At 42.0% G+C, this 13,976-nt stretch overlaps 1 protein-coding gene across 4 annotated transcripts in view; it reads left to right on the top strand.

Moving 5' to 3' along the window:
• LOC113026941 (membrane-associated guanylate kinase, WW and PDZ domain-containing protein 2-like) overlaps nucleotides 1–13,976 on the top strand; it is an 89,094-nt gene that overhangs the window by 61,924 nt on the left and 13,194 nt on the right. For all 4 annotated transcript variants that reach the window (XM_026176256.1, XM_026176259.1, XM_026176257.1 and 1 more), the window contains 5 exons: nucleotides 337–394; nucleotides 1,301–1,422; nucleotides 2,043–2,225; nucleotides 6,173–6,702; nucleotides 7,456–7,624. In XM_026176256.1, the coding sequence (XP_026032041.1) occupies nucleotides 337–394; nucleotides 1,301–1,422; nucleotides 2,043–2,225; nucleotides 6,173–6,702; nucleotides 7,456–7,624 (1,062 nt within the window). The remainder of the gene's footprint in view (nucleotides 1–336; nucleotides 395–1,300; nucleotides 1,423–2,042; nucleotides 2,226–6,172; nucleotides 6,703–7,455; nucleotides 7,625–13,976) is intronic.

Here is a 13,976-nt window from a genome sequence, read left to right as displayed (position 1 = left end):
TTGATATTTGGCCTTGAAGGATTTGTGCTCACGATAACAGGCGGAGAAAGAAAAGAGAAAGAAGGCAGGCCGAGGTGTCAGATGATTTAAATGTTCTTTTCCTCCCACCCTGTTTTGGGCTGACGTCTTTGTTGTGATTCGCGTCTCCATGAAGAAGCCACCACTGCAGATCGAAGTGCTGTCTGTCTATTAAAGGAGCGCTTGGGAGCGTCTAGCTGTGAGCTCGGAGATTCATGCCGTCTCCCCTCAGTGGTTCAATTTAGAGTCTACCTTCCTTCCCTCAGCTCTCAGCATTGACTGACTTCATTTCCCTTATCTGGTTTTTCTTCCCCTCAGAGCTGCCCTACGGCTGGGAGAAGATAGATGACCCCATCTACGGCAGCTACTACGTAGAGTAAGTTTCCCCGTTGTCTTTGGATAAACCAGCCACTCTGGAGTAAAACAGGAAATGCATTTCCATGCGCTACAACGCCTCGTTATGAATTATAAATGACTCAATTCCCATTTCTTTTTCATATATTACAGCTATTTCATTAAAGCTTTAAAGTAAAGCGCTTGCTTATGAGGGCTGTCCTGCAGGTTATATGACAAACACACTTTTTTTTGTTGCTCTTTTTATTCAGATACAGTTTTAAGAGGCTGCTGTTTCTGTTTTGTCATTAATTTACAAAATGTGCTTATTTATATAATTTAATTGCACCTAAGAATTACTAAAGGAATTATATTTTACACCCAAGTCATAACCATAGTCATGAAATTTAATGCATTATTAAATTTTAACAAACTGTAGATGGAGTTAGAATTACAGACTAGATAAACTAGCTTTGTGTTGTTAAGCTGTTACAGTGATCGTGGTTGCAAACACCTGCCAGACATTAGTTTTACATCCAGCAGAAACATGTTCCACAGATATTTTCTGGCAATTTATCTCCATCCTTCTGCTGTTTTTACTTGAGGAGAGTGCTAATATTTACTAGCAACAGCAGCTGAAAATTTGACTAAGAGCTGGGCTCTCAGCAAGACTAACAACCCTTTCCTTCAAAAAGGAGTTATTTAACTCAGCAGATTTTTAAATGTTGGTGATTTAAAACGTGGAAAGCTGCTATTTTTTTTATGAATGAGCACTCACTTTTGGCACTTGAATACCTCTGAATACAAGGTTCACAAAAATATAAAATAAAAGCATGATTGCTGTGAACACATTTCTAATAAAGCATTGCACTGTGGTATTTCTGTTGGCTTTCAGAGAGGCTTTAATCTGTCCTTGTTCATAATTTGTGACAATGCACTGTATTTACAGTCACATCAATAGAAGGACTCAGTTTGAGAACCCGGTCCTGGAAGCCAAGAGACGCCTGGAGCAGCAGAGGCAGATGCAGAGCCAGGGACTCTCTGCTCTACCGCTGCCTACAATTTACAGAGGTACAATTCCACACCGTGTCCAGTACTTACATGAAAACATGCTGACAGGCTCACGCAGTTGCACAAATATGAAAATGCCATGACTGCAGAAAGAATGTCTGTAGCACATAGCCTTGGTCTTGAGGCCATCTCACGCTAATGCATTTTTGAAATAATTACACATTTTCCCTCCAGTGCTGAAATTCTGGATTGAATACTTTGCATTTTATTCCTCTTTTCACGGCTTATGTCATAGAGTGGGCTGTTTCACGAGTGTTTGATGGGGCAGATTAACAGTGTCACAGTGTACAGGGTCGAATGGAAATCACAGGCAGTGCAGGGGACAGAGAACATGCCAGCCCTAAGGCCCCTAGTGGTCATATCCAGGCATGCGTATGATGACATACTACAGCAGGACATTATTACTCCTTCATCTGAGTAAAAACTGCTTTTCTCCAGCGAGATTATCAGGATATTGTATCCTCAAGTTTTGGCATTAAGAAAAAAATTACAATAGATGCATCCAGTGCTGAATAAATCACGTAAAAGCAAAAAAAAAAGACTCAATAACACAATCTTCAACAGTTCTAGAAATAAAAATATGGTGTAAATTTGTCCCTCACAATTTTATCCAAATGCAGAGAAGCCATTGTTTACGAGGGACCCAACCCAGCTGAAGGGCACCTTCCTATCGACAGCCCTGCAGAAGAGCAACATGGGATTTGGCTTTACAATTATAGGAGGCGACGAGCCCGACGAGTTCCTGCAAGTGAAGAGCGTAATACCAGATGGACCTGCTGCTCAGGATGGAAAAATGGACACAGGTAATTATATGTAGCGTGCAATTTTGACAACTGGTTTCAAAATAAATTGAGGTTTAAACAAACTGCAAGCTGTCACCACTGTCACTGCTGATAGTGTAATGTTTGTAGAAATGTTTAAGCACTCCCTCATTACTGTGACACCTCAGTGTTATGGACCTTTATTTTTTTCTCATGGCAGATCAAATACAGAAAGCTTTTCGCTGGCAGGAGTTTGAATTTTTACCTGTCTGTTGGCAGGTTCTGTCAACATGTCTGGTTCCTAAAAAATCCACAGAAAACAGCAGTGTTAGTATTCAGTGCATTTTTGAGTTACTGTGTAACTTTTAGCAACAAAAGTCAGAACAAATCCAGAGATTTCGTAGCATAAAGAGCAACCATTTAGATCCCGATAGCAGTGCGCACAGAGATCTTGGACGATTGGGTGAATTACTTTACGTTCTTAAGTATTCAAGTCTTTTCAAAACTCTCTTCAAAAGTCAAAGTCAGTAGTTTTCTGTAACAAGTATTTCAACACCGTATACCTTCTAAAGTGCAGTAGAAAGATCATTGTTCCTTAAGAAATATTAAAAGATAAAAAGATATTAAGGTTGTGCATGTGTGCAGCCTCAGCTTCGTCAGATTTATAGATTTATTTTCTTTTTTCATGTAGAAGATACAATACTGAATAAAATATATGTCAGCGTGCAGCTTAAATTCTACAGTCATTAAACTATAGATTAAGAAAATGGTACCATGGCATGAACTTTAAACCTCTACATTGTGTTAATTTCTCAATTTTTCTGTATAACTTTACAATATGTTACAAGGTGGTTGCACTTTTTCTCCTCGTTCTCTATTCCTGTTGCGATACACACACAAGTTTTAAGTGTCACTGTTTCCATCTCAACAAAAATATAAGTGCCCCCTCCAGTTAGGTTAAGCCTGGTCTAAGTGGGTGATAAATGCAATCCATTTTGGCCACAAGTCCTTAAACTTATCCTGCTGTAGTTTTAAAGAAAAGGACAGTCGTTCCATTATGTAGGTGTCATAAAGGATTTTTAACCAATTTTCAATTTGTGGTGCATCAGGCTGTGGCGGCTTCAGCGAGTAGTACTCTCATTAAGTATTTGTCTTCTTTAGTTTGAGTGTTCCCGTGTGAATCGAAACCTTATCACAGTGGAGCGGTTTGCGCATTCCAGTGATCCCAGGAGCTATGCTGTAGGGTCTCCCAGGGCAAATTGGTCCTGGATGAGAGAACAGAGAAAGATTGATTCTGAAAACCCCCATGATGACAAAAAAAGGGTCCGGTTTACCTATCCTGGGGCCAGGCTCGGGTTAGGGGAATGACATGAACCCAGATAAGTAGTAGCTTCATGAAGTAGCTACACTGTCTTGGCATCAAATGGAGTTGTGGTCCTAAATACTGATTATAAATATTTGTGGATTTTTCTCCACAATGACTTCAGTTCTGGACATTTTCAAAACTAATGGTAATGGTTTGTTCCTCATGATCCGGGTACAGTGCATAGAATAAAGCACTATATGAATATGAATGTATGGTGGAGTGGTCGTAAGAGCACAATAATATAAATGTGTTTAGTTGCGAGTTGATTCCAAGTAGCGCAGGGTATTTTCTTTCCATCAACCATACCTGTAACATACCCACATCTAAAAGGACTTTTACAGTCATATACAAAATACCAATAGGAGGCACAGTTGGTCCTCTGTGGCAAAATATACAGCTCTCTGTCTCGGTTTTTTATACGAGCATGCGTTATTAAGGTCAATGTCGTTTTCTTCCCGTGATTCCTGTGTTTTTCTTTATTAAAGTCTTCTTCAGTTTCTCTCAAATCCAATTCAAGTCCAGTTATCATTTATTATAAGTCCCCTGTGATGTATAATAAATGATATCAATATAGTGAAAAAAATTGCCTGTGTACCCCAAGATTCCTGGAAATTTAAAATCTATTGCTATTGTTTCCACATCCACACAAATAAGAATTCATGGGCATCATTTGTCCTTGTTGGCATATTTGGGATGCCCTATATTTATGCCTGTGGCACTGTACGTCCCAGACAAGGACTCCAGTTTCCTCCCAGTACACCCTGTCCTCTGTCAGTGCACTGTAACATCTTCCTTTTAATAAGATGGAGAGAAAAAAGGTTTGATTGGCCATAACTGACATCAGCCCACACACCACCTACTTCATTAGGAGATTCAATCTGCCTTGATAGCCAAACAGCAGGAACACAAACAGTCCTGGTAAAATAATTTGTACACAGGTGTACCAGTGTCAGACACCCCCAGACATGTGTTTGTGCTTTGATTCGTAAACACAAACGAGCAGCAATGCTGTCTCACGTGGCTCGCTTAGTGGCTGGAAAGAACCTGCATTGCTGTGTGTGGAGAGGTACAGATTGGATCCTCGCAGCAGCCAGTGTGTGTTTTCATTCCTGGTGTCCTTGAATAAAGTCCTAAATCCAGTTCATTACCAGTATGTTGTTGAGGATGAAAACGCAGATTCCATAGGTTATTTTAAACTTCACACGCAAAAGCCAGTTTTTAGGTTTAAGATAAAAAGCCAATGCTAGAAAAATCCCAGTAAGCCACCGTCACAGGATCAGAGGAGGACAAGCTTCATGTGTGCTCTCTTCCGAACCTGCGAGCTGGCCTCATGCCTGGCACGGCCGGTGCCTAAACTGCTCATTTAGAGCTCATTTCAGAGCTGGGATTCCTCCTTCCTGCTTTCAGCTCCTGCTCTGTGCTTTTATGTCTCTCCCTCTGCCTATCAGTTTCTCTTTTATCTGGATTCTATCTCTTTCTGTTTTATCTCCATCTCTCTTTGTCTCTGCAGCTTACCCTTTATTATGCTTCCTTATCTAACCATGTCATCTGACACTTCTCCTCTGTTTTCAGCCTCAGTGTGTTTTCATCCATGTTCTCTTTCTACCTCTCTGGTTTTTCCTCTCTCCATCCCTCTCTCCTGGTCTGTCAGCCTCCCCCCCTCCTCTCTCTCTCTCTCTGTTCTGATTTCTGTTCTCTCCAACTTGCTCCTCTACGCTCTGTGACATTGCCAGAGCGCACACACATTCACATTCACACTCGCACACAGTTGCACGCAGACACTCCCTGGCTGAGATTAGCTGGCCTATTTGAGCTGTGCAGCATTGCTCTTAGGGATTGTGTACGATTGTGCATGCGACATGTATGGTGTATGTTTGTGTGTGCGCATATGCTCATGGGAATGTGTGCGTGTCTGCATGTGTGACAGAGAGCGCCGCTAGAAGTGTGAAATAGAGGATTTGAGGCAGCTGTATTTGTCATGGGGCTGTGGATTTAAAGCTGAAATCCATAACTTTCCGCACGTTCAAACTACAGCAGAGATGACGGAGTATCTAGTGTCGTATTTGTGAAGTTATTTCACCTCTTTGTTATTGGTGTGCAGAAAAAAAAAATGTTATCAATCAACCAGGCAGAGCAATCTAAAGTTCTAATACTGAGGAGACACCACCAGCCAGGATGGGTGTGCTGAAGGAAACTGAACACACACATATACACACACAATCTTTTAAACAATGGTACTCACGCATTTTGGGTTTTCGACTGTGAGATGGAGTCGGAGGGTTATAATGCGCAGTGCATGAGACTGTAGGTATTTACACATTTGAATTTTTGAGATTTTCTGTCAATTTGCACGAATCATACTCATCAAGACTCTGACCCCTGTCTCATCTCTCTGTCTCGCACATACACTTTGGTCGCCTGCTGTGGCAGTGGACTGATACCATGATACTTGTGTGGCACTTTTGAGAGGCGAACTTGTTCTGATGCCACAGAGAGATGAGACCTTTATTTTTACTGCACACTATGTCATACATGAGCCGCTGACAACAGATCTTTTGGTTTTCTCTGCATCTACTGTGACATTCTGCCATGTGACTGAGGCTGCTCCTGTCTCCTCCCTCAGGTGATGTCATCGTCTACATTAATGACATTTGCGTGCTTGGCACGACGCACGCCGATGTGGTCAAACTTTTCCAGTCTGTACCGATCGGTCAGAGCGTGACCCTCGTGCTCTGTCGAGGGTATCCCCTGCCCTTCGACCCCGAGGACCCAAGCGGTGCGGCCAGCGCTTCCCTGACGCCCATTGGGCTGGAGCACCGCCCGCTGGTGGTGAATGGTCGCGGCAGCTATGACCCGTACCTGGAGTACCTGTCGCTGAGCTCCCAGCTTCCTGGTCAGGCTCTGGCCCAGGCTGGAGCTTCCCATCCCGGAGACACACATCTGGACGGCTCATCCCTGCCGCCCACCACGCCCGGCTCGGCATCGGCGCTCACACCTCACAATGACAACGTGTCAATGGCCTCTTCTGGGACTGGGGCTGTTGCCGGGGCAACAGCACAAGGGGCAGAGCTGCTAACAGTTACCATGGTGAAAGGAGCAGAAGGATTTGGGTTCACCATCGCCGACAGTCCTACCGGTCAGCGAGTTAAACAGGTGAAGTGTCCCAACGCCGCCTCCTCAATCAGTGAACGACTTCAGACCTGTTTAATATTTTAATTGTAATTTTCATTCAGCATTTCAGGAATTAAATGTGTTCTTTCAAGTGCAAACTCTCCACAGTCGGCTAAAATAGTCGAGCTGACTTACAAATTAAACTTGAAGTAGAGTTACGACAGCAGGTCAGAGAAAATTTAATTTGGTCAACACAACGTGGTAGAAAGAGATCGAGATAAGAAGAACAAAGTGAGCTCACCCTGTGTTGGGTTTGCTATCTACTAATGTGGTACGAATCGAGTCTCCGGAAGGTGTGGAGCAAAAAGGGGGGAAAAAATTCCCACCCTGCATACTTAAATACCTGGAAAGAAGGAACAGATATAAATTAGAGTCGCTGATTGGGAATGTGACAGATGCTAATCCTCATCCCAGTTGTATGTGTACAATAAAACATCTGCACCACAATATACATTTGTCTCCACCAACATGACAGCATCTGTGCTTTTCCCCTTTTGTTTTAAGAATTTCTTAGTCTTCTTGAATCGAAGTAGCTCAGATGGCTGTTCCTATAAATCTTTAAACAGTACAACATGTGCGGTGAAGATTTTAGAATTTAGGTCCCACTGTGGGCAATTGCAGCTTTCCACTGTAACCCATTTTTATTGATTGTGGTTTACAAAAGCAGTTTTATGTTTGAGATTGGAAGGTACCATGAAGCCAAGTATAGTAACGGTGGATGATGATGTGGTGCAGGTGCTAGACGCGGGCTCACAGGGAGCATCGGGGCTGGTAGAAGGAGACCTGATCCTGGAGGTAAACCAGCAGTCAGTGGCTGCAGCTGGACATGGACGAGTGGTGGAGATGCTCAAAGAGTGTCCTGTGGGAGCAGAAGCAACACTCCTCATACAGAGAGGAGGAACAGGTGAGAGAGACAACATTTACCTTGTTTCTTTTGACTGTTTCTCACTACAAACACACTCTTTTTGCAAAAACAAATCTAAATAAAAAAAGCTTGTAAATGGCACCTAATTTAAATCTTCCCAAATAGAACAGAACAGTAAGTGAAAGTTAAACTCAGTTTGATTCATATAGTGTCAAATAACAATAGTAATTTCAAATTTTTTATTAGAAAATAATGTGAATATTGTTCAGAGTAAAATTAAAGTCACTCTTAGACTGCACAAAGGTTTTATTCTCAATTCAGGAAAGAAGTTGTAATGTCAGTGTAATGTAGGAGAAGCTACTATCAGGTAAATATTTTTGGAAAAGGTATTAAAGAAACCTTTTTGTTGTTGGGATGAAATAATGAACAACTCTGACATAATAATGAATATGTCAAATTCAGTTATGTCTTTCAAAAGAGATAATATACAAAACTATTTGGGTACATGGGTACAGGTGTAAATAACTTTTACACTTTTTTTGTTCTTGTTGTTTTATTTTTCCTTTTTCCTCCATTTTGGATACTAGGAAAGCTGTAATGAGTAATATATGCCGGGCAGATTTCTCTGCCCAGTCTTAATAAAAATAAACTTACTGAACTAACAAATCACTTAATATAATATTAGAGTATATTATAGCAAATTTTATAAAGATAACCCTTTTAACAGAAGGAATCCTACGCCAGCACCAGGGTCAGGGAGGTACAGCCATCTGCCACAACGGCTTGGATTTAAGGGAAAAAGAGGCAGCACACGGAGAGAACACAATAAAACATGAATTGCAGGGGAGAGAAGACACAAAGTTAATGAAATGCAATCGTGCCATATAAATGCATAAGAGGCCACCCTGCTGCATTTAGCTAACAGATACTCGCCGAACTAGAAGCTGTAAATGAATGGGGAGTGGAAAAGAGGGGCGTGGACGAGCCTCTTCTTCTTCATGGGAGCTCCTCAAGCAGCCTGAGACTTGCACAACTGCTATGAGATTTATCAAAAGGATTTTTTTAAACTCTAATCTAAAATCTAGAGAAAGTGTCTGTCTCTTGAATTTACTCTGGACCGAATCAGTTGATGAGTTTGTAAACTGGTGGTATTTTCCCTGTGATTTGGTCTCTTTTCACACAGAAGAAAATCCAGATGAATTTAAAGCGAGCCAAAATGCGTCATTACAAATCACGTGAGAATGTTCAGTCCGCTCATTGGCCAGATGTGTCTGGGAGCAGAAGCAACAAAATAAATATATAAATAATATAGGAAGAAGGAGCTCTATTTTGGACTATCGGAGAACATGGAGAATTTCAGTTGATTTCCCAGCTGGTTGCTTGCCCGTACAGACCTTTGCACATCTATTGAACATTCCCGCATTGAAAATACAAAGCATAAGTGGCTACAGAAAGTTTTTTAGCTCAAACTTGCAATGTACCCCAGGTAGTTGGTTGTGATCACATTAGCACCATAAACAAACTGCACTGGAGTTCACCATCTCCTCCAAAGAGCCTCAGTGTGGCCGTTTATTATGTTCACACCTGAACAAACGAAGGGAAAAAATGAATGAGAGTTCAGTTTAAACGGAACAAGCACTGCAGATGTGAAAGCACCCTTAAACTGGGAATTTTGCCACTGGAAATGTTCTACCTCTGATCCTGCTTTTGGAAACTTTGGGAACCACCTATCCATCACTTTTCTTAACCACCCATTCATTTTAGGATTGCCAACGACTGGCACCTGTTCCATCTGAACCCGAACCAGAGCTGGATTACAACCGGGTTAGGTCGCCACTCCGTCATAAGGTGCAAACACAGAAGTCCATGGGTAGTTTTGACTCACATGCTTGTCTTTGGACTGTAGTAATAAAAACAGGAAGACTGAGCCAAGACTGACCAAAAACCATCGTTGTGTGAGGCAGCAGAGCTAACCACTGCACCACTGTGATTACTGTTTTTAGCCAGAATGATCAAATTGGTTATAGTGAAAGTCCAACAAGTTTCTCCTCTTTTAATGCCCTCTTTGAACTGTTTAAGTTTGCAATGACAAAAACGATTTCACTCCAATTAATGCAGAATCACATGTGATATTTTGTTACCGTTCATAACTTAACAGAAGAATAATTAAAGATGAGTCCAGTGCAAGAGCAGCTTCCCGCTAAATGTAAGCTGGTTTCTGGCTTTGACATGCACAAACATCGTTTTGCTTTGCATCGTCACCTCCAGCTGCAGCTTTGCAATAGAGAAGTCAAGTAGAGTTGACAGTGAGCACTGAAAGAGCTAAAGAGATTTTGATTATGATGATTTCGAGACCTGTTCTATTTTTAAACTCGTTCAAGTAACACGGCCTATTTATTCGGATTTTATTCAGGTCTTAAGATGAGATTTTATTTTTGGAATAATAAATACTTTAGAAGCTGGAAGAATAATTTTGTCTGGTGCAAATTATCTGTTGGCAGGGGAGGGGGGAATTTCATAAAAAGTGAAACAATTCAAATGTATTTCACATTGTGTCGGTTAAGAAAATGAAACTTTAATATCCACCGTGGGGAAATTTGATCAATGCAGGTACAAATGGCTGCAGGACAGATTATTAGAAATGATATAACCTAAGGATGCAATGAACAATATGTTGTTTAGTGTATTTCATATGCGGTGACTCATCCAGTGAATACACATCAATATTACAGATCAGGAAAAAAGTGTCAGCAGATGTCACACTAAGTGTTTTGTGCATCGCACCATGTGTTCTCAGCAGTTTCCAAGTGCAGCTTTATCACCAACATGTCATCGATGTTTTCCAGTGAAACAGAACAGAGAGGCATGAGGGGGATTTGACATGGAGGGAGTTTTAAGATACAGCACATCAAATGTAAAATGAAGTGGGGAGTTGGGATGAGAGGCGGCGTTAAACTCACCGTCAGGTGTAGCGCGACTCTCTGGGCACAGATGGCACCGGCACTGTTGTGGGGAAAGCAGTTTCATCCCCACTGAGGCCACTCATCTTCAGAACAAATGCGGTTATTTTACTGCAATGTGCTTTGGACAGAAATTACTGGAGAGTGTCATCTAGCTGGCAAACAGGATGAACTGGATGGTGTGATGCTGTTTGGCTGAATATACTGACTGTGCTCGCACGGGCTGCAAAACCACATTTTTACCGTTTTGCTGAATACAAATCTAGTTTGATGTTATGTTAGGTGAAGGAAAGCGGGACAAGAAGAGAATATATGGAGTCTTATTACTGGCTGTGATCTGTTTTCCTTTCCATTGCAAAACTTCCATTGCTTTCTCACAATGGCACAGGCTTTTATCCTATTAAACAAGCATTTAAATCTGACTTATTAGACTGTTGGCTCTTTGTATTTTGACAAATTTCGGGGCTAGTGAGGTTCCACAATACCTGCAATGAGCTGCTGTTTTCCACGTATAATGCTCCTGCACATGTTCAGTGAAGGGAGAAGACAATCGCACACCCTTGGTGTGAGAAAATAAATCAAAATGGAGTTATAAAGGTGGCGAGAAAGGGGGCTGAGGAGAATTTCATGGTGTTGAAGCTTGAAGTATAGATTCTTGCAGTTCTGCCAGGACCGCATGGAGTGTGGCTATTTTCCCACTTTTTGTAGTTCCTGTATGTTTAGCCACCTGCAAGGAAATAAAATTGCACAGTGGAAGCTGCATTTGTTGACACGTACTCTTGCTCTGATTCTCTCGGAGGTGTTCAGGTCACAGGTCAGCATTTGACTTGATAATTCCCCCCGGCTGCCTATACCATTTGCCTGAAACACACACACACACACACTAAACTACACAGCAGTTAAATATGGAGCATTGTTGCTCATGAAAGTGAAGAACAACAAAAGTCATCTTCTGTTGTTTAGCCGTTTAAAGAGAAAACCTCATGAGCTCATTGTGTTTTGAATGAGGCGTGCAGCATCTTTGAAGTTCACATTTTAATGCTTGTTTTTGTCATTATGTCTGTAGTTTCTCCAGAGATAATTTGCCAGGAGTTCAGAGTTAATATGCTTTGTTTCTGAGATGATATCAAAACAATAAAGAGGAATTATGGCGATGCCCTCGTTTGCATCACCCTTTTCGCGAATTGTATTTAATTAGGAATGAAGTCAATCAGTCTCCTATGCGTCTAAGGTTTAATTAATTGAAGTGTGGCACGAATTATGATTGCAGACCTGACAAGCCATCAAAGACATTAGTTCTTAGCGATCCTGATACATCAGACTGTCTGATGTAAGTGCTGCTGGGTGGTTTGCTGATTTTCATGCAGGTCCTGATTGCTTTGAATACATTATTGGCAATAATTGGAGATCTATAAGGATGATGTCTGTATGAAATGAGTACAAATGACTAAAGTGCTTTCAGCACGAACACAGAATACACCAGGGTATGCCGCTGCATGTGTGGATGTATATGTGAGCCACTCAGATCAAATGCTGCAATGCTCCCCGTGGCGGCCCAACCGTGCAGAGCCAACATCTGCCACCTGGAGGTCAGCCGTTGCAAAAACACTGCTTCAGATACAACATTTATGCACACGCTAATGCAGAGTCACATGTAGATACACAGTTGCAAAGTATATCTTTCTGAATAGATATCCTTCTAGATGCTAGGCTGAATGTGGCAGATTACCCCCCCACCCCCCCCCCCACCCCTTCCCCCAAAGATGCCATCTCCTCACAAACTCACCAGTTTCTGTCAAACAACTCAAGACAACAACCCCACAGGGGCTATCAGCCTGACACACCAGGAAGCTCTCCGGCTCTCTCCGTGCCTCTCTCTTCTCTGCAGGGTGAAAGAGGGGACAAGGTCCTTTACAGTGACTCAGATGTGCAAAATGTCAGGAATGTTTAAACATGTTCGAGTTCTCAGATGAAGAATTTTTGTGCAGAGCATCAGTGAGATTTAGGCTGACCACATGATTTTAGATGTGTGACTGAGTGCATTAGAGCCCTCTGTAACGGAGACACAGTGCTAGACTTCCTCTGCATGTATGACTGTGTGTGTTGTGTGTGTGTGTGTTGTCTGACTGCTTGACTGTAGCGTGGGCACACTGCCAGAGCTGCACGGAGCTCTGGTCATGTTCACAGCTCCGTCCCCTGACATCCCAGTTTGAAGCAGAGCCAACCACAGACCAGAGACATGTTGCAGCACCAATGAGGATGCATACTGAGGCTGGAAAGAAAAAGGTGTCGGGCTGCACAAGCCAATCAGGCTAATCTGAAGGCCATCCAGAACTCAGCAGGCTAGTCTGTGATACTAGCCTGCCAGACTGTTTGACCACTGACTTGTGAGAGAGACCATGTGAAGCCTCCTAAAAGTCATTCATTTGTAATTCATCAGCATGCATACGAGTGCGCCACACATGCTGGTGAATTATATTAGCATTTAAATGTGCTTAAATGTGTCTGTAAGGATGATGGTTCTCTGTAATATGAGTGGACAATTGCCTTGTAGCTCATTTCCTTCAGTGGGTCATTAAGGAAAGTTTTCTGAAAAGGACTTATTAGAAGTTCTTAAAGGCTTCCCTTAAGGCCCGTATTCCCTGCAGAACGTGGTTATTAGTCCCAGCCTCCCAAAGAGCCCTCCCTCCGCCGCCGCCACTGTGTAGCACCATGGATGGCGCTCATCAGTGTTTATGGGAGCGTTTTAATTCTATTTCCCTCCTCCACACTCTCAGATACAGCTAGGATGGATGACATTTGGTTTTGAAATGGAAAATATTTCCAGGTTGCAAAGATGCTTTTAACTGGGAAAATGGGGGAGGCGGGATTCAAAGTGGGGGGAAAAGTGAAAGGAAATGAATTAAAATTTTCATTTTCACTTCATACTGACATGCAGTGATTTGTCGTATTTAGTTGTCCTCGACTCTCTCGCGCTCTCTGATTTATTTATTTATTTTTTTAATTGAAAGCTCTGCCGTTCTGTTTGTTGGTACATGTTCTGGGCTTCATCTCACAAATCTAAAAAGCAGACCGATGTAGTGAGACAGTAATTATTTATGGTTACATTTGACTGTTATTATAGTGATATTGTCATTGCATCCTATTCTATTTGTTGAGCCACGATCGCCCTTACTGCAATAAATCAATGAACAACTGCTAATCTCTGGCTGTCTACATGCAAAGAAATTCATGTTAAAAAAAGAAACTCACATTAACTGCTTACATTCAGCATCAAGCCAGAGCCTCATGGATCTGAAACAGAAATTCAACTCTTCCACAAATACTGACGTAGTTGCTGCAGGACTGCACTTTGGCACTTTGACGGTAATGCTTGATATATAAGCAACCAGACTATATAAATATAACCAGAAACCAGCTGTTGCAGAGAG

Source organism: Astatotilapia calliptera, chromosome 7, assembly GCF_900246225.1.
Source record: "Astatotilapia calliptera chromosome 7, fAstCal1.2, whole genome shotgun sequence".
Classification (NCBI taxonomy): Eukaryota; Metazoa; Chordata; class Actinopteri; order Cichliformes; family Cichlidae; genus Astatotilapia; species Astatotilapia calliptera.
Note: the sequence above shows the minus strand (reverse complement) of the source record. Positions and strands in the feature narration are given on the sequence as shown.